This window comes from Malus sylvestris, chromosome 8 (assembly GCF_916048215.2).
Source record: "Malus sylvestris chromosome 8, drMalSylv7.2, whole genome shotgun sequence".
NCBI classification, from domain to species: domain Eukaryota; kingdom Viridiplantae; phylum Streptophyta; class Magnoliopsida; order Rosales; family Rosaceae; genus Malus; species Malus sylvestris.
The window spans coordinates 29,412,624-29,432,193 of NC_062267.1; the positions used below are offsets into that span (position 1 = coordinate 29,412,624).

Consider the following 19,570-nt stretch of genomic DNA (forward strand, 5'->3'; position numbering starts at 1 on the left):
GAAAATTAATGAAAAGGGCTTGAAAACTTTGAGTTTTAATGATAAGGACAAAATAAAGGGTAAAGTGAATAGTACCAGGATTGACTTTTTAGTGTAAAAATGTAGTTTTTCGTTAAAGTGAACAGTACCAAGTGCTTTTCGTTAAAGTTCCCTAAATTGTATGCTTTTAACCAAAGATATAATAGTTAAAAAATCCTGAGTATCCGTACTTCATAACATCATATAAATCCTTGTATATATGGAAGGAAACTAATATTTCGAATTAATATCGAGTCCCGGGTGGATAAGATCTTTCATTTCAACCCACTCTCTTGAGTACTGATCAGAGTAGTAATATAGCTTCTAACAAAGAAAAATATTCCAAATTAATACAAAAAAAAAGGAAACTTAAACGGAAAGCTCCTGGTACTGTTCATTTTAACGAAAAACCATATTTTTACACTAAAAAGTCAATCATGATACTATTCATTTTACTCTTTATTTTGTCCTTATCGTTAAAACTCAAAGTTTTCAAACTCTTTTAATTAGTTTTCCTAAAAAAAATGACATTGGTAGTCTAGTTGCTCTCGTATGTGCACTCAAGTTCGACTCCTCATCTCAACAATTTAGGCTATACTAACTAAAGCAAGAGGCTTGTAGTTTAAGTCGATTTTATGATGCATCCGAGGTTCCGAGTTTGGTTCTTTCCTCCCCACTATAGCTGGTATGAAACCCAACTATAATATGAAAGCAAAATGTGATACAGCAACAACAACAACAACAAAGCTTTTTCCCACTAAGTGAGGTCGGTTATGTGAATCCTAGAACGCCATTGCGCTCGGTTTTGTGTCATGTCCTCCGTTAGATCCAAGTACTCTAAGTCTTTTCTTAGGGTCTCTGAAAGCAAAATGTGATAGAATTATAAAAATTTGTTCATCAATTTAAGTGGAGGTATTGAGATTTAAAGCATCCAAACTCAAATCCTCTACCATCTGGACAGTGTTAGTAAAAAAGTTAGCTCCAACATCCAAGATTTAACAGATGCTCCTTAGCTGAAATCTTGAGCAAGCTACACAACTTCAATTTCGAAAACCGAAGCCACGAGTCCACAAGTGAAAATTGCACGAAACCACATGGACAACATAGATGTAATGTAGGTTGCTAACTGAGGAACCGAAAAACGAACATGGCATTGCATATGAAAGTTCCATAACAACGGGTGAAATCACGATAACCGAATTGCAAACGAACATGGCGTTGCAACACGATATGCTCATGAAATTTGACCCATGAAATCGGTCTTTGATGAAATACTATTTCTATACATTTGATAAAGTTTGATCAACACCTAGTTTCTATGTACAATATACAGAATGGAACCATGAAACCCTTCCGATGACGCCCTATCTTGAACCATTGCATTTAAATTAAGAAATTATTATCATATCAATCAGATAAAGACTGCAACGCAACGCAACACATCTACAACTTTGTTGATTGAATGGGAGCACAATAGAAACCTTACGGCCAAAGAGAAAAAAATTGACTTACTTTTTTACAATTGCGTAAACACTAAGCCAAACTTTAGCGATCTTTCTTTTTCTGAAGTAACTCCTGGGATTCCAGGGGAAACAGAGACAAAACCCGCATCCTGTACAAGATCAATCGAGTGTCAAAACAGATAGAATTGTCACTTTCCGTAATCCTATTAGAACTCAAATAATGCTACTTCCTCAATTTCAGGACCAACCATATAATACTGAGCATATTGTCAATAATTTCATTAATATAGCAGTTTTAAATTTGAGAACCTACACCCTCCTTTCACGCTTAAGCATAAAGTTATTACATATAAATACTAGAGCTCTATAATTCAAGAACAAACAAGGAATGAGGGCGGATGAGGGGCTTACGATATTTCTTTTAGAATTATCCACAAAAAAAGAACCCAAAAATCAAGTATGAATTAACATATTTGAAACACAGAGATCATATATTCATTAAGTAATGAGGGGCTTACGATAGGTTATCTGCAGCATTAAATATTGGAAGCTTTCCCAACCCAGCACCTTCCCATTTTGTCCTTTGAGAAGAAATAACTTGCTCAGCCTCTGAGCCCGTTGCTGTCAAAACAAACTGAAAACATCTATGGTTACCACATGTGAATAGCAAGATCATAGTCAAGTTTTATGCAGAGTCAATAGCTAATAAAGTAAAAAGAAAAATATACCAATGGAAAGATAATTGCCATAAATCCGTAGCTCACAAGAGGTGAGAAAAAGAGTATAGGCAGAACGCAAGGGCTCCCTGCAGAACCATAGAGGACGTTAATAACCTCCAAATATGTAGACGAATGTTAAATATAGGTTATACAGAAATGTTTACGTGCCTAAAATATCTAGAACATAGTCCCATATGACACGCTCTTGAAGTCAAAATATTGAAGTATTCAAAATATTGCATTTCAAGAGGGTTTATTTTTAACTGTCTCGGCTTTTATTTATATTATTGTCATAATTATTATATTATTTTGCTTTTTGGCTTGCTCACAACCTAATAAACATCATATACTTTAAACACCTTGATTTCAGCCCCACAACAGCGATTCAATACCATAAAATAAGACGCAATGAGTACTTTAAATATTATCTCTTCGTTTTTTCCTTTCAAACCAAACAAAATCAACCATCAAATATAGTTGATCACATGTTGATTCCAAATAAGTGAAAAAAGAACTGACCGAAAATAAAAAGTGAAATTCTACAAGCATGTGTCATGAGGAAGCTATCTTGTATGGGGAGAGAAACAATGATGGGGCAGCTATCTTGGATTTTGCAATGGCATATGATCTCTTCTTAGCCAACACTTTCTTTAAGAAGAGAGAAGAACATGTGATCACCTACAAGAGTGGGTCGTCAAAAACACAAATAGATTTTCTTCTAATGAGGAAAGGGGATCGTATAACTTGTAAGGATTACAAAGTTATACCGGGAGAGAGCTTGGCTAATCAATATCGCTTGTTGGTGATGGATGCGCATATCAAAAGAGAGAAAAAAGAACAAGACTTGGAAGTGCCCAAGGACTAGATGGTGGAATCTAAAAGGAGAAAAACAAGCCATTTTCAAAGAGAAAGTAATCACCCAGTGCGTGTGGGATAGAGAGGGGGAAGCTAGCCAAAGGTGGGATTCCATGGCTAGTTGTATCCGAAAAGTAGCAAAAGAGGTATTAGGAGAGTCAAAGGGCTTTGCTCCACACCAAAAGGAATCTTGGTGGTGGAATGAGGAGCTACAAACAAAGGTGAAGGCTAAGAAGGAATGTTGTAAAGCCTTATACAAGGATAGGACTGATGAAAATTGTGAAAGGTATAGAAGAGTGAAACAAGAGGCGAAGAAAGCTGTGAGAGAAGCTAAGTTAGCGGCTTATGACGATATGTATAAGCGACTAGATACCAAAGAAGGAGAGTTGGATATCTATAAACTAGCTAGAGCAAGGGAAAAGAAGACAAGGGACCTACACCAAGTGAGGTGCATCAAGGATGAGGATGGAAAGGTTCTTGCTACAGAGAACGCGGTCAAAGACAGATGGAGAGGTTATTTTCATAATCTTTTCAATGAAGGACATGAAAGGAGTACTTCTTTAGGGGAGTTGAGTAACTCAGAAGAGTGTAGAAACTACTCCTTTTACCGTCGAATCAGGAAGGAAGAAGTGGTTGAAGCTTTGAAAAAGATGAAGCATAGAAAAGCAGTGGGCCCAGATGATATACCGATCGAAGTGTGGAAAGTCTTGGGAGAGACAGGTATAGCATGGTTCATTGACCTTTTCAATAGGATTTTGAAAACGAAAAAGATGCTAAATGAGTGGCGAAAGAGCACTTTGGTGTCTATCTACAGGAATAAGGACGACGTACAAAATTGCATGAACTATAGGGGTATTAAGGTAATGAGTCATACAATGAAGCTCTGGGAGAGAGTCATTGAGCATAGATTGAGGCAAGAGACATGGGTTTCGAACAACCAATTCGGGTTCATGCCAGGACGCTCAACCATGGAGACAATCTATCTCTTACGAAGATTGATGGAAAGATATAGAAATGGGAAAAAGGATTTACACATGGTCTTTATAGATTTGGAGAAAGCGTATGATAGGGTCCCAAGAGACATTCTTTGGAGAATTTTAGAGAAGAAAGGAGTACGAGTAGCATATATCCAAGTTATAAAGGATATGTATGATGGAGCAAAGACTGCCGTAAGAACTCATGAAGGACAAACCGAAAGCTTCCCCATAACTGTAGGATTACATCAAGGCTCATCCTTAAGTCCTTACCTTTTTGCGTTGGTAATGGATGAGTTAACAAGATATATTCAAGATGATATTCCTTGGTGTATGCTTTTCGTAGACGATATAGTGTTGATAGACGAAACTCAGGAAGGGGTAAATGCGAAGCTTAACCTTTGGAGAGAAGTGTTGGAATCTAAAGGTCTTCGCCTAAGCCAATCAAAGACAGAATATATGGAGTGCAAGTTCAGTGCAAATGGAGGCCAAAATGAGTTAGGGGTGAGGATCGGAGATCAGAAAATACCAAAGAGCGACTGCTTTCGCTACCTAGGATCTATCTTGCAAAATAACAGAGAATTAGATGGAGATCTCAACCATAGAATACAAGCTGGATGGATGAAGTGGAAGAGTGCATCCGGTGTGTTGTGTGACCGCCGTATGCCACTGAAGCTCAAGGGAAAATTTTATAGGACGGCAATAAGGCCGGCGATGCTGTATGGCACAGAATGTTGGATGGTGAACCATCAACACATACATAAAATGGGTGTAGCGGAGATAAGGACCGAGCGCAATGACGTTCTAGGATTCATATAGCCGACCCCACTTAGTGGGAAAAGGCTTTGTTGTTGTTGTATGTGTCATGAGGAAGCTGCAAAAGTAAAATTCTAAGTGAAGATCTATATTAGCATAATTTTCAACGTGGAAATAAACACCGGATAATGTGGCCCAGGAAACTGTATACAAGAAATAATAGTTCACTAGAAGGGAAAAAATGCATATGAACTGAAAATCACACCAGAATGGAAATATATTTACCAAAACCAGCAAAAAAAGCCCAGTTAGATTCAAAGAAATCCAGCCGTTTTTCAAGACGAACTTCAGAAAAATTCCATTTGTACCTGAGTTCAAAAAAAAAAAAAAAAAAAGGTGCATTAGCACACTTATCTAGGCAATTAGTGAGTGCAATTTATTAATCCGAAGGGTATATGAACCACGTACTCGAAACAGTAATAAGCATACATCCAGGACAGAAGCAGAAAATTTAGTGCCATCCCAACATACGGTATAAATCCTGTCACATATACCTGCAGAAGCCATCAAGCCTGTCATTCATAAAGTGACACATAAACCATGGAGCATATTGCAATTTGAAAATAAGCTCCTCTCTCTTTCTCTCTATCGTTCTCTAAGTCCAACAAGTATGAAATCTAATTCCTGTTCCTCCCTCTATAATTCCATAAACCCAAATAAATACAGAATAAAAGATATATATACCTCTAGGAAGAAACAACTCAAAAGAAGTACTGAATACACCTGCTCTCCTATGCCAATCATGACCCTGCAGATTAAACAGATGCATACACAACTCATGAGATATATAAATATCTATCCAACAAGAAATGTCAGAAATAATAAATATAAAAACTAATAACAATAATAAAAAACGTAAGCTCTATTTAAGAATAAGTTAATTACCCTCCCAGGCCAGCAGGTCTTTCCGGACCAACAATATTTTGTAAGACCAATGCCTCATTTTGTCTGACAGGATCCAATGTGGTTGGCGCGGACCTCCCCATTGAAGAAAATCCATACTTAGCAATGTCGTTGTACCTTCAGTTAAAATAAAATTGTAGATTTGGATAATCACATGGTAGAAATTGGAAAAAGAAAAGGCATATCAAGACATGCAGAACTTTAAACAAATTATCATATATTAACAACTAAAGGATCATAGTGACCTCCAGAACTTTTAACATTCAGCACTGCAAGATATAGATGTGAACCTTACTAGGGCTCAGTTCATTCCAATGGTAGTTAAAACAGAATCAAGTAAATAATGTAGGGGTACAACAATGAAGCATAAGGGGGTAATTTGTTGAGTACCAGATGTTGCTCAGGATAATGCTGAATACGTATAGCGGGTAGAACCAAGTTACCTGCAAAGCAAAAATAAATAATAAATGAAATAAACAAAAATTATATGTTCTGTGAGTTGAGAAAGGGATTAAATCCCTTCAGTAATTCAGGCATCTATAATGATAAAGAAATATTTATAAGATAACAAACTAACCGAGATTACATACCAGTACAAAATATAATCAGAAACAAAGAATTTAAACATCCAGATATTACATGATGCATACCCTAAACACTTTCTTTAGCCACATCGCGAAAGATTACAAAACTTAATTTTAGGCAAAACATTACACAAAATCCATATTCATCCATTTTCCTACTAAGAAATATTCAATAGAATGACATCTATGCACTAAATGAGGACCTTAAATTGGCTGCATACTCACATAAAAGAGTTGTACAAGTCCCTGCCGCAAGAAGGAATAAAATTTCAATATACCACCAAATGAGCAGAGTTCTTGAGAACTATATTCTAGGCATCTATCAGGTAATATCCAGTGTAGAGTTGGGATGATGACTGAGTTAAGGATAATTATACTGCGAAGAGACAGATTAGGGAATTGAATTTCATTACTAACACATGCAGATTTAGGATGCACTTTGTCCAGCAAAACACTGGAAGCACTTTTATAAGTAGCTTTTACTTTACATGATGTCTATGTAGAGGTAATACTGGGAAATGAAAACTAAGGCAAGGCAACCATATAAGCATCAAAAAGCTTGACAGCATTGACATTTACCTTCAGCAGGAACAAAAAAACTAGGCCATTTATATAGATAGAAAAGTTGAGCCAAATTGTGACATAAAAATCGTTAATTTAACTGATTCATTTAAACCTCGATAATATCAGGCAAAAGAATCGCCTATATCATCACATTAAAGTTCCTTCATTCAGTCTATTTCACTTTGATGTCAAAGACTCAAAAGTATTCTCTTCACCAATTAGATAAAGTGCACCTTCTTCTATCATTCTTATCCCTCTGCTTTGATCAACATCATTCATAGCTTCTACATGTGTTACAATATTTTCCCTTGACCGAAGTCCATCTTAATTTAGTACAGCAAACCTCGATTTGCTTTCCTTTGTCCTTCCTAAATTGACATTTTTCATCCTAACCAGATGAAATAGAAAGAACGCAAGATCAAAATTTGGACACCAGTCGCTCATCTTTGTAAATACTTTGAGGAGTAGTAGATTGCCACAATCACTCTCAATCGTAGTATAATCATTAAAAAGTGGTTATCAAGTAGTTCTTCATATTCGCAGAAAGATTAACAAAACCTGATAAAATGCATCTTATATTGAGCACCCTACAGCTTTGGCAAAATAATCAACTCGCTCGCATCTCTAAGAAGATACAACTTCTAGGAAATTTTACGGCCTAAAACTACTCAGTTTAATCAAACCATACCAATAACACAGAAAAATCAGAAGATGGACTAAATGACTAGTCTAAAACATCACAATCAAGGGAAATTTTTGTAACTGCCGAAAAATACGAGCAAAGCACACGAAATTTCACGGATTTATAAAACTACAATTCAAAGCCATTCCTTGAAGCATTAAACTGTTTTCACTTTCATGACTCATGAGAAAAACAGAGAGAAATTTACCTTCCTAAGAAAATGAAGCCGTTTAATAGAAAACACTGTCCTGTTCGAATCATAAGCTTTCTCGACCTGCCATAACAAATTAAAGATGATAAATAAAATATTAACTAATTAAAACATAAGCAAAAGAAAGCAAATTTTCTTCTCTTGCTTGCTCCGCTTTCTCGGCAACCAAACAAGAAGTAAAGGCAGTTAAACCGAAATTAATCAAACAATTAAAGCGTGCGATTAAAGTAAATATTTCTAGAGAGAGGAGAGAGGAGAGAGGAGAGAGAGAGACCGGTGGCAGAGGATGAGAACGCGGTGAAGGCAGCAGGCCTCTCGGAAGCCCTCGAGCCAAAGCAGCGTGGCTTGCTTTGATTTTGCTCTGAAAGCGTTTATCCATGGCTTCTTAGCTTCCATTTTTTGCTGTGTCTGTGTCTGTGATTGTGAGAGAGACGGAGGACGGAGGACGGAGGTCGAAGGACGGAGGACGGAGGAGCTTCTGTTTTTAGGAGAACCGGGAGGAGAAGGTATCTTATATACTGCGCGTCACGTCAGCAATCATTATTTGGTTCTACAAACAGTTGGAAAACGTTTAATTACATCTTGCACCCTCTTTACTCTTTAGTTTTAACTTTGGATCATCCACAAAATTATAATATCAAATAACCCCTAAAGTTCGAAATTTGTACACTATTGGTCCCTTCAGCGGTCTAACCATCAAAAGAACGGTTCTTGTTTTTGACGTAGCACTTTGTTTTACGACATGTAAGTAATGAATAAATACCTTGTAAATTCCATGTAGAGATGAAAAATACCTCACATTACAACGATTGGTGTCCATGTAAGAAATAAATAAATTCATTGTGTCCAATTAAAATAGGTCCTTACTTCTACCCCAAATTGAAATTGAACCAATTAAAAATAGGAAACTTTAACGAAAAGCTCCTGGTACTGTTCACTTTAACGAAAAACCACATTTTTACAATAAAAAGTCAATATTGATACTATTCACTTTACCCTTTATTTTATCTTTATCGTTAAAACTAAAAGTTTTCAAACCATTTTTATTAGTTTTCCTTTAAAAATATAGTATAAGATAGAAATGGTGCGAATGGTGGGTGGGTCGTGAGTTGTGACGATAGAGAAAAAGGAGGTGGGGTTGATTGAAGAGGAGTGAGTGAAAGACAGTGGATGAGGGAGGATGGGAATGTAGGAGTTTAAATTCTAACGGAGATTTAATGAGAATCTCATTTTTGAATTAAATTTCTTAGTAGTTTACACTACGAGAGTTTAAAATTTAGTTTGTTTTTACCAAGAAGTTACCTTCTGAATGTTCTATCACTACAAGAACTATTTATCCAATTTGGCCAAAATATTATCGTGTCAAAAAGATCAAAAGTTCTCGAAACTAATATATTTCTCAATTCACTTGACGGGACATAGATGATACAAAATCTAAAGTAAGACATAATAAAAGAGGTAAAGTTTAAATTTTGTGGAAGTAGAGGATAAAAAAAATTTCCAAAATTCGAACTGGTTCGAGTCCGAGTGTTCCCAAGAAAACGAATAAGCCGGTCCATGACAGAAGCGGCACACGTGGTAAGACCGGTCGGTCGGTCTGTGAGACCAATAAATATAAGAAAAAGAAACCGGGCGCAGGAGCGGACATTTCCGACGGTCGAATGTTATAGAGAGAGAGAGAGAGAGAGAGAGAGAGAAGAGATGGTGCAGCAAGAAAGCAAGGAGCCGTGCAAGAAAGAAGCCTGCTACATTCAAGCATGCCTCTCCAAGAACAACTTCCTCCCGTAAAAGTACGTCCATCCTCTTTTTCCTCCTCCTCTTTATTATCTGTATCCCTTGTTTGGTTAACGAGAAAATATTCTTTGCTTGCCGAGAAATAGTGGGACATTTCTAACACCGCCACTTTCTTATGGCTTTTTAGTCAAAATAGTGAATTGGCATCACTTCTCATTTTCATCCTGACAATGAAAATCGATAAAGTGGTGGCTGAGTTTTTTCTACCGTAAATTTTGAGGTTCTTTCGTAAAAAAATATGTCAATATCCCAGTCAAATGAAGTGAAGGGTTTAGTTTGACAAAAATACACTTCTTAAAAAGTTGGTCACCGATAATTTAACGTGGACATCGATAAATTTTTTACTTTGTTATTTGTAGCTGGTTAGGGGTTTACCAGTAGGCCTGGCATTTTGGACCCAACCCGTTAATTCGATCCGATCCAACCCGTTAATATTTGTATTTGGGTGGATGCTTAACGGGTCGGGTCGTTAACGGGTGAACCCGTTAACAACCCATTAAATAATGGGTCACTTTGGGTCAACCCGTTAGACCCGTTAGGACCCGTTAACACCCGTTAGCACCCATTAGTTAAGGATATTTTAGTAATTTTAATAAAATCTTAATAACAAAAAATAAACTTTATGCAAAAAAAAAAATATATATGTTAACGGGTGAAACGGGTGACCCGTTAGCTTAACGGGTCAGGTTCGGGTGACCCATTAGCTTAACGGGTTGGGTTCGGGTGACCCGTTAACTTAACGGGTCGGGTTCAACCCGACCCAAACCCAATAAACTCGACCTGTTTACAGGTCTATTTACCAGTGTGTGTGTCTGCTTGCTTCACAACTCCCGTTCGTTCTTCTCTTCCAGTTTGTTATTTATACAATAAGACAGTAAAAGGGCGTGTTTGTTAGGGATGATTGGGCTGGATAGGATAATTGCTAGATCAAAGGCATATTGGATAGGACCTTGACACGCTCCAAAAATTTAGTCCAAGTTGAGGGTAGAAAATGGGTTGCTCATGAAGGAATACTGTCGATTAAAAGGGATAACTTTCCTTCCTCATTGTTCCATCTTCTACATTCAACTTGGACTGAAAGGGATTCGTCGCAGGTTAAAGAACCACATCCAGATCCAGCCACAAATCCCGAACTTTGTGGCTGACATCGACCTACCACAGGCGCATCCGCTGGACTCAGCCGAGACTCTGCGATTAAAGGCAGAGTCGTATTTCAAGGATTCCCTTACTCGTGACCGATACACCTGGTTGGACATAGCACAAAGCCTTGCTCAAAGGGTTAGCTCCGGGGATATAGTAACTTGAGATGATTTCAGTATGCTGCTAGACCCGTTGCCGAATCCGGGGTGTTAAAGAATCAGAAAGGGTGCATTTTTAAGGAGGACTATAATAAGGAGGACGATGATCCCCTCACGATCTACTAAAAGGCAAGTAGCTTGATATTGGTTCAAATCCAATTCGTGAGAAGAAGCGTCAAATGATTTGGACAGTTGTCGCGCTGGCGGAGCGGGGAGCCTACAGGGAAGATTGGGGCAATGAGGAGCTCGACGAGTATCTGCAGACCCTCAGAAGTTGTAGTCCGGTTTTTCATTCAATATGCCTTGATTCCAGTGAGTTATGCTATCCGAGCAAATCCTTCCTAACAAACGCGCCCTAAGGGTCTCCTGCTAAAGTGATTAGGATTTGTTTCCCTATCTTATGCATATGAGATTTATCAAACAAGAAAACATGACCGAGTAGAGAAATTGCCGTCTCTTTCTTCAACATAGTAATGAAAGGAACTTCTAACACTCCCGTTATCTTAGGTGGTCTTTAGAAACAGTTGCTTAGGAGTGTCTGGTACGTGGATAGTACGAGGTCACATTCACTAGCTATGACCTTACTGAGAGAATTCTCTTCCAGCTTGTCTTTTTGATTCTTCATACATGTTTCCTCTTATATGTTTTATTCATAGAAGCAAACCTCTGGTCGTTGATAGCCAAAAGTTCTGTGATTGATGCACCTTTCACTATTTCAGTGTCAAACCGATGCATAAAAGTACATGGTCTGAATATGGTCGGAATCTCACAACATTTCTCGTTATTCTATATGTAAGGCGTTCTCCTAGTTATCAAACTAGAACCTTTATGATCCGGTCCATCAAGTATTTGTTTTTAATATGTTGGATCATGGTTAGGGTTGGTTCAAAACCGATCTCGGTTGCATTCTAGGATTCATACAGCCGATCCCACTTAGTGAGATAAAGCTTTGTTGTTGTTGTTGTTGTTGTTTGATGTCGGATCTTGATTATGTGCGAACTTGATCATCATTTATACAAATATTTAGCTACCTATTTAAGTTTTGGCATCTGAGTCCCACAACATTGAGTGATGTTACCTTCTACTGCCATTTAAAAGAGTGACTTAAATGCATTCAAAACCGAACTGGTACTTCCATGTTTATAGTGTGTAAGCTGTCATTTTCGTAACAGTTGATTCTGGTGTTGCGCCCCCTTGGCTAAAAGTTTGCTACTGCATGCGGCCTACTTCTGCTTTAACTTGGTAGTAAGAGTGACTTATCTGTCAACTTTTCCACTATCACCTCCAAAAAATCAAACTCAGCCTTACATAAAGTTGCCAGAGTACGCTTAACCTCTGGATTTGAAATCACTTGTTATATACCTAGTATTGGCCATAATTTTCAAGAACATTCTGTAGTCTTAGTAAGAGGGGGAAGGGTTAAGGATTTACCCGGTGTGAGATATCACATTGTTCGAGGAACCCTAGATGCTTACGGAGTAAAGGATCGTTGTTGGCATAAATTGTCCACGTCAAACGTCATGCGTTCATGATGATTCTTATGCATTATGTTCTTTTAGTTTCTTTTGACTATTGACTTGTAACCAGTGCTTATACTTTGCAGGTGCCTGAAATTCATTGAACAGCTGCAGGCGTGCTGCGAGAAATGCAATTACAACTCAAAACACTGTGCTTCTGTCTCTAGTCTTTTGAAGCAAAAGCACCGTCAGATTCACACCCAAGATGATTAAGTGTAGCTCTCTCCCTGTATCTTCATCTTCCCGGAAGACACCACCGAGGCCAAACGCTTGGTGCGGTTACGACTTACCGCAAGGTGCTAAAGCTTATGGCACATTACATGCAATAAAATGTGGGAAAGGAAAATGATTTACACAATTTTGTTGCCCGATGAACGATGCTAGAAACGTTTTATGTTTATGTGTTGATATAGAAATATTAAGATGCGTATGGTTCAATATACGTGTATGTAGTCTGAAATTAAAAGGCCTTGACACAGGAATACACGCATATTGAACAAGTGCATATAGTCTGTACATGGTACCTTTAACATCATGAAGTTTATTCAAATTTCTGCGGTTTCATGTGACTGCACAAGTTTGTCGTGCAAGCTCGGATTACCGGATGAATCGTCATAGATAGGAACTTTTTACATCTGTCAAAATGTGGATTGTTTTTAGGCTTATTTTTACCATGCATTTTAGAATTTGATTTTGATTTCATTTTGTCAGTAACTCAAAAGTATCACTTTACTCGTTGAAACTCACAATTTGTTCCACTTTGACTTGTAACTCTCTCGTCTCGTCTTGTCTTTTTGAAACTTAGAAGTCTCTATCTAGAACATTTGTGGGACCCACCACCTAATAAGATATACCACATGTGCCCATAAATTTGATTATAAATCTCTACTATGTGTTAACATTTAACAATAAAAAAATATTAAGCTTAAGAGAAAGAACTTAAGAATGGAATTTTCTTCGGTTGACGAGTTGTAGAGATGAGAAAAATAATAAAGAAATTGATTAGCTTGGTGCACCCAAATCTAACTTACATAACAAAATTAACATAATTAAGGTAACGTAGACCGATTTTTGAGTTTTAGAAAGTAAAATAACAAGGCAAGATGTACTTAGGAAGTAAAATCAAACTCACGAAACGCAAAATGATTCCGTATTTATAGTTCACGTGATAGGGAAAATTTACAATGCGATGTAATCAATGCAGCGTGAAATGAACGAGGCAAGATGTATTTAGAGGCTTCCCTCCCTTCAAAACAAAAGGGAAACAAGATCACACGGTTTCAAGTTTCAACCCAAAAAAAACAAGGAATTTCATGCGGCGGCCTCTGCACCAAGAAAGGCGCCATAGAACCGTGAACACAGTCATTATCCAAGGTATCCAACTTTCATTGGGACCGCAATAACAAGTAGTACAGAGACAATAAACACAAGTTCAGGGTGGAAAGGGGGTATGATTTTCTTCGAAATTCATTGAATGGCAAATGTTAGCCAAGATACACCGCAAAACCAATTCGCGCAAAATTACAATCCCAGCGAATGTCTTGCTCAAGAAGTGGGCTGTAACTGTAACAAAAAGGAGGAAACTCTTACCAATCTCTGAAAGTATCGAAAAACATATGATTCGGTAGGTGGGCTAGATACGATGCTCCATAGAATACAGATTCGCTTAGCAAGGTCCTCAAGAAAGAAGCAACCAAGCTTGTGGGGAAGGCAGATGTCAGCTATAAGGAATTATTCTGCCGTCTAAGAGGGATGCCTTCAGAACCATCGATTCCATCTTCATCTGCATGCTTAGATAGTCGCACGGAGGACACTGATGTTGGCAAACCTACACAATTTGATAAAATAACCAATCCAAGGTTCAGAATCCACAAAAAAAATTAATTAATTGTTCTCATGAAATACCACACACCCAACCACAGGTCCGTTTGTTAACAATCTAAGATTGACGATAAACCATCAGTGACAAAAATATTTAAGGAAGCATACCATCAACCATATCCTTCGTTCTGTGAAGAAGAAAAGTTCCTCCAAGGATGGTTACAAACCCACACATTTCGGTGACAACCTGAGTTGGACTCTGTCTGTCCCAATCCTGAAAGTACAGAATGCCACATGATAAGTTGCAAATGGATATCTATTCATGTGAAATATTGTAACCCGGGTAGAAGAAAAGGAAATCTGGATTATTCAAAACAAAAACACAGAAACTATGTGGGCTAGAGAGAGAGAGAGAGAGAGAGAGAGAGAGAGAGAGAGAGAGAGAGAGAGAGAGAGAGAGAGAGATGTAATGAACAACTTTTTTCTTCAAAAAAGACATAGAAAGATTAGTAGGACTAGCTTATAATTTCAATTTATACCCCCTCTATGAGATATGTATTTCATGACAGACGAGTTCTAACTCTAAATAATGAGAGAAACTATATTAACAAACCAAAAAGAAACAGAGAAATAGAAAGGGTACCAATACAATCTGCGAAAAAGAATATACCTTGAACATGATAACACTAGCCAGAATAGTTAGTGATGTGAACATAACATAGTATATAGGAGATACCACAGCTGTGTTGAAAGTATCAAGTGCCTGCGACGGAAAGGAAAACACCTATCAAAATATATAGGAGGTGAAAACCCAACTCCTCATAAATGAGTTAAGGGCATCTTAAACAGAGATGTCAAATGATCAAAAACCAAACCCTCAATGGCCTATATGGCAAGTTAAAGTCCAACGTCCAGTTTCTACTCCAACATTCGAATTATTATTCTCTTACTATACCTAAGTTCTTGTATACTTACTTAGGACTGGGCTACCTCGCCATCTATGATAGTTATTTAGATTGCTGGTCATTTAACCAATTCATTATGTTTGTAATGTTGGATTGAAACATGAGTTTCCTATCCAAAAGAAACAGAACAGTTATCAGGGAGTAATACTTGTTGAGTATGAAATTACAAAAACACTTGCTTACAAAGAAGCCAATAACCACAATCACACAATGTGATCTATTGCAGTTTTGCCACAATAAAGCATATCTGCATATCGTTGCTGAAAATCTGTGACATACTGCATTGTTCCGCTAGCTGTGGACAAAAACAAATGCAATTGTGGAAGAACCAAGAAAGTAACAACTTCATGATTAGACTTTTTCCAATTTCAGGCCTTCCTCAATAATCCTTAGATCATTTTCTGATTGTTGGCATTATCATTAAGTTTTTTTCTCTTCCATTTTTTTCTCTCCGTTCGAAATTTTTTATTGGGAGAGAGGACAAAGTGTCAACTAAAAGCATTTTTGAAAGACTAAGACTTGCGTTTGGCCAAAGAAGTAATCCTTATGATAACTAATTTATTTGGGTAAGCACAAAATTTATGATAGCTGAAATGTATACCAGAGTGTAGGAATAAACTAGTTGATTCATGCTCGACAATAACAACTTCAAGCATGTCCAAGTGCTTATTTGGAAGATAAAAATAATAACAAATATAAATATTAACACAAGGACAGAAAAATGACTAATACTTACCTTATTCAAATAATTCATTTGGGTAAGCACACAAGAAATGACAACTAAAGTGAAGACCCAAGTTTGGGGGTAAACTAGCTGATTCATGCCCGATAATGTCAACTTCAAAGCAATTCCAAGTGCTTTAACACTCATGACCTGTCAAAGGACACCTTTAGAGTTTGAAAAAACACATTTGAGAAGAGGACGACATGACACAGATAAAGCACGAGTACTTGAAATTAATATAAGTATACAGCAATGCATACCGATAAGGAACCAACAAGGGAACAAACTCCAATGTAGACCATTATGTGTGTCTGGCCATATTGCGGGATAAAGTGGAATATAAGTATAAACACAGCAGTTATGACCAAAGCTGCATACAAGAGAAAACCTACAACAAACAATTATGATTATCGGAAATTATCCCTTTTCCTTTTAATGTAGCCAAAAGAGCAACAACAATACATTAAAACATGAATTAAGAATAAAATACAATAAAAGAACAATTAGATGCAGAAAATGACCCAATTACCTGGTTCCATGGCAAGATCCCAAACTTCTGTAACAGATTCAATCATACGTTCTTGAGGAGCATGTAAAACAATCGTTGTAGAACCCACAACACACAAAGCGCAACCAAGAACACCAAAAATATGAAGCCTCTCACGTAAAATAATATGTGCAAGCACAGCACTGCAAGATAATATTACGATCAGCACTAAACACTAAAAGAAGCAACAATATGGATAAATGAATTTTTATCATGCCTGATAATTATGCTGAGAGCACCAAGAGGAGTTACTAGTATAGCTGGTGCAAAAGCATAAGCCGCAAAATTAGCAATTTCCCCAACAATCACTGTCAAAATGGCAATTGTCAGTCAGAATCTTCCTTTTCAAAAATAAGTTCATGACTATAAGACACATAAATACCCATTTGGTTCCTTGGACTATAAAATGCTTGTTTCTGTGGCCAACTATAAATTTGCATGTAGATACTTGAGAACAATCTGTCATTCCTATTTATTTTTCTGAGAAAGAAACTACTTTATTGCAACAATAATCTAGAAATCCATGCTAAGCCACCCCGAAGTTTTGATCGGATTCTAGTCACACTGAGGTTAATGAGTAAACTGCAGACATTGGTCTACATATTGCCTCCGTTGGTCTATTGTTTCCGGCGGGAAGGAATGATTTTACTGTCAAGGCTCTCTGAAAATGCTTGAATTTCCCTCACCAAGGTTAGCCAAAACTAGAAGTATACCCTTAAAGACTTAAATTTATAGATCATGAAGTAATTTTCAATGACAGGTGTGCCCACTTATTGTCTAATGGTGTAAAAGGCTTTCCCTGAATTACGATCTTGTAAAATAAATTTCCCCAACACCCTTTCTTTCCCTGATTTTGAAGCTTGTCTAGAAGTGTACCAGTTTTACTGCATCAAACATTTGTCCACTATGATCCACAAAGTAATTTTCAATGACAGGTGTGCCCACTTATTGTCTAATGGTGTAAAAGGCTTTCCCTGAATTACGATCTTGTAAAATAAATTTCCCCAACGCCCTTTCTTTCCCTGATTTTGAAGCTTGTCTAGAAGTGTACCAGTTTTACTTCATCAAACATTTGTCCACTATGATCCACATGTTTGTATGTTCAGTGTTCTACATACATGATAGAAAACATCATTTGTTTTTCTATACTATTCAAAACAACTTTAGTACCTTTCGGTAACATAAATAGAAATAATAGTCCGACAGAGAAACAAATAATTGGTTTTCATTGATCACGTAACTGAAAAAGAAAAATATTCAACTCACTCGTTATCATGCCCACCCACCAAAGTGGCTCGTATAGGTAAGAATATCCTCCGACTCCTGCCAAACATGTAAATGATTCATACATATTATCCACTGTCAAACACGAACGGAATACGGAAACGCATAAAGCACAAAGAATAGACAAGAACCAAAGGCATGAAAGAAAAGCTGAAATTATCTAGAGCATACAAAAACCAATTGCTGTCTATATGTTGTTTGGATACTGGGATTTTTTTTATCACAACAGCTAGGGTGATGCATTAAAATACCACAGAAGTAAACAGGAGAAATATGACATGATCAGTAACATGCCATATAAAAAGAAGAAAACACCCATAAACAGGAGAAATATGACATGATCATAAGGGTCAATATCCTGAAAATGTTCGATCAAAACAATCTTCTACACAAGATCAGCAGCTAACATTCACTTAGAGACCATATTGCAATACTTGATTTGATAAATGATTTCGGGATGAAAGATATATAAAATTTTCAATTCGAATCAACTGAGTCATAGATTTGTAGTGTAACACAATAATGTAAAGCCAAGTGATTGTAATTTCAAGTGATACTTCAATTAACTTATAAACTTCAATCTACTAAATAGAAAAGCCTTGCCCACCAATCAGGACTGGTTTACATTCTAACCCATATTCCATTTTTCACTCGATTCGCCGTAAATTTTGAAACTTACAACAATTCGAGCACAAACTCAAACACCCAGTTGCTCCATTGACAATCCCACATCAGAATAATAAAAAAGTTGAGAAATTGAACTTTATAAGTGACCCAGACAAGCATATTTGAATTACGAACCTGCTCTGATGCCAGAAGCCCCGGCCTTTTTCAACCCCTTCTTCTTCACAATGAAACTAGCACCGATAAACAAACTTGAAGACAAAGCAAGAATCAAACCGTTGATGTTGTCAGAGGACATCCCCTTGTACGAGTCTCTCCAGCTCATCGGGGGGCTCTGACCCTCGGTCGCCATGGCCGAGAAATACCCCAAATTCAAAAACCCTAAAAACCCCCCTCTTTCTTCTTCTTATCTGCTCATACGCTTCGAGTGTATCATTACTTTCGCAAGAGTGCAAAATACCCCCGAAATGAGAGGCCGATTTTCTTATCGGCCGGGACTCGGGGTGAGTTGGGAAAGCACGCTCGCTCGCTGGATCGTCGTTTTACAGCATACAGAGATGTAGATGGAGAAGCGGTTGAAGATAATGTCGGCGCTGGGAGTTGGCGGTGAGTACTGAAATTATATACAGCTGTAGTAGATCGGAAGGCGAAGGAGATAACAAGAGAGAGAGAGAGAGAGAGAGAGAGGTGGTACGTCGTGTGTGCTAATTGGGAATCGAATATATTTGGATTTTTATTAGGTAGTTCTGTTAACACCCCATAAAATTATGAAGACACCATACTTCCATTTTTACACTTTAAACTACCTCTTTTACCCCTATTTGACTTGAGTTCGCAATAAACAGAAGAAGAAGATGGTCCTATTCACACATTTATTTTTATCTTTCACATTTCTTTTAATTTTTATCTTTTGATTTAAATGAACTGAAGAAGATCGATATACAAAAATTAACAGAAGTGGGCGAGACGTAATAGTAGTGTGTGAATAGCACTATCCTAAATAAAAATGAAACTTTAACAAAAAACTTCTGATACTGTTCACTTTAACAAAAAAATCATATTTTTACACTAAAAATCAATCATATATTATTCACTTTATCTTTTATTTTGTTCTTATCGTTAAAACTTAAAATTTTCAAATTTTTTTCATTAGTCTTCTTAAATAAAAAAAGGATAGGGCTATGGGAGTTGTCAGCATGCCGATGTC

General features: G+C 37.1%; 2 protein-coding genes and 1 pseudogene across 6 annotated transcripts; 1 reads left to right on the plus strand and 2 right to left on the minus strand.

The window, feature by feature from the left end:
- Positions 1-1,149: 1,149 nt before the first annotated feature.
- LOC126632380 (protein EI24 homolog) lies at positions 1,150-8,348 on the minus strand. Of its 5 annotated transcripts, none has more exons than XM_050302759.1 (11): positions 8,064-8,346; positions 7,787-7,852; positions 6,558-6,708; positions 6,139-6,191; positions 5,731-5,865; positions 5,530-5,593; positions 5,254-5,339; positions 5,071-5,153; positions 2,210-2,286; positions 2,000-2,102; positions 1,150-1,630 (listed from the first exon to the last, which is right to left on the minus strand). In XM_050302759.1, the coding sequence occupies exons 1-11, from the start codon at positions 8,183-8,185 to the stop codon at positions 1,527-1,529; spliced, it is 1,044 nt and encodes a 347-aa protein (XP_050158716.1). In that variant the 5' UTR covers positions 8,186-8,346; the 3' UTR covers positions 1,150-1,526. The 5 variants fall into 5 exon arrangements, with proteins under 5 accessions (XP_050158716.1, XP_050158717.1, XP_050158719.1 ...); XM_050302760.1 differs by having other exon boundaries at positions 2,000-2,115; positions 8,064-8,343; XM_050302762.1 differs by lacking the exon at positions 6,558-6,708 and having other exon boundaries at positions 8,064-8,348.
- Positions 8,349-9,445: 1,097 nt separating this feature from the next.
- Positions 9,446-13,100, plus strand: LOC126632676 (uncharacterized; annotated as a pseudogene).
- A 736-nt stretch (positions 13,101-13,836) lies between these two features.
- LOC126632674 (probable magnesium transporter NIPA4) lies at positions 13,837-19,100 on the minus strand. Its single transcript, XM_050303120.1, has 9 exons — positions 18,541-19,100; positions 17,722-17,778; positions 16,673-16,763; positions 16,438-16,598; positions 16,169-16,296; positions 15,921-16,058; positions 14,890-14,982; positions 14,388-14,493; positions 13,837-14,226 (listed from the first exon to the last, which is right to left on the minus strand). Exons 1-9 carry the CDS (start codon positions 18,713-18,715, stop codon positions 14,120-14,122), a joined length of 1,056 nt encoding a protein of 351 aa, XP_050159077.1. The 5' UTR covers positions 18,716-19,100; the 3' UTR covers positions 13,837-14,119.
- Positions 19,101-19,570: the final 470 nt, after the last annotated feature.

What these genes read in the sequence shown, in the direction of transcription:
- LOC126632380 (XM_050302759.1), bottom strand. Translation starts at nt 8,185, where the DNA reads ATGGAAGCTAAGAAGCCATGGATAAACGCTTTCAGAGCAAAATCAAAG. An exon ending in GGCTTCATTTTCTTAGGAAG is followed by an intron (nt 6,709 to 7,786) that starts GTAAATTTCTCT and finishes GTCTCTTCGCAG; the next exon opens with TATAATTATCCTTAACTCAG. An exon ending in AGACCTGCTGGCCTGGGAGG is followed by an intron (nt 5,594 to 5,730) that starts GTAATTAACTTA and finishes TTTAATCTGCAG; the next exon opens with GGTCATGATTGGCATAGGAG.
- LOC126632674 (XM_050303120.1), bottom strand. Translation starts at nt 18,715, where the DNA reads ATGGCGACCGAGGGTCAGAGCCCCCCGATGAGCTGGAGAGACTCGTAC. An exon ending in GCTCTCAGCATAATTATCAG is followed by an intron (nt 16,599 to 16,672) that starts GCATGATAAAAA and finishes ATTATCTTGCAG; the next exon opens with TGCTGTGCTTGCACATATTA. An exon ending in CCCTTGTTGGTTCCTTATCG is followed by an intron (nt 16,059 to 16,168) that starts GTATGCATTGCT and finishes GTCCTTTGACAG; the next exon opens with GTCATGAGTGTTAAAGCACT.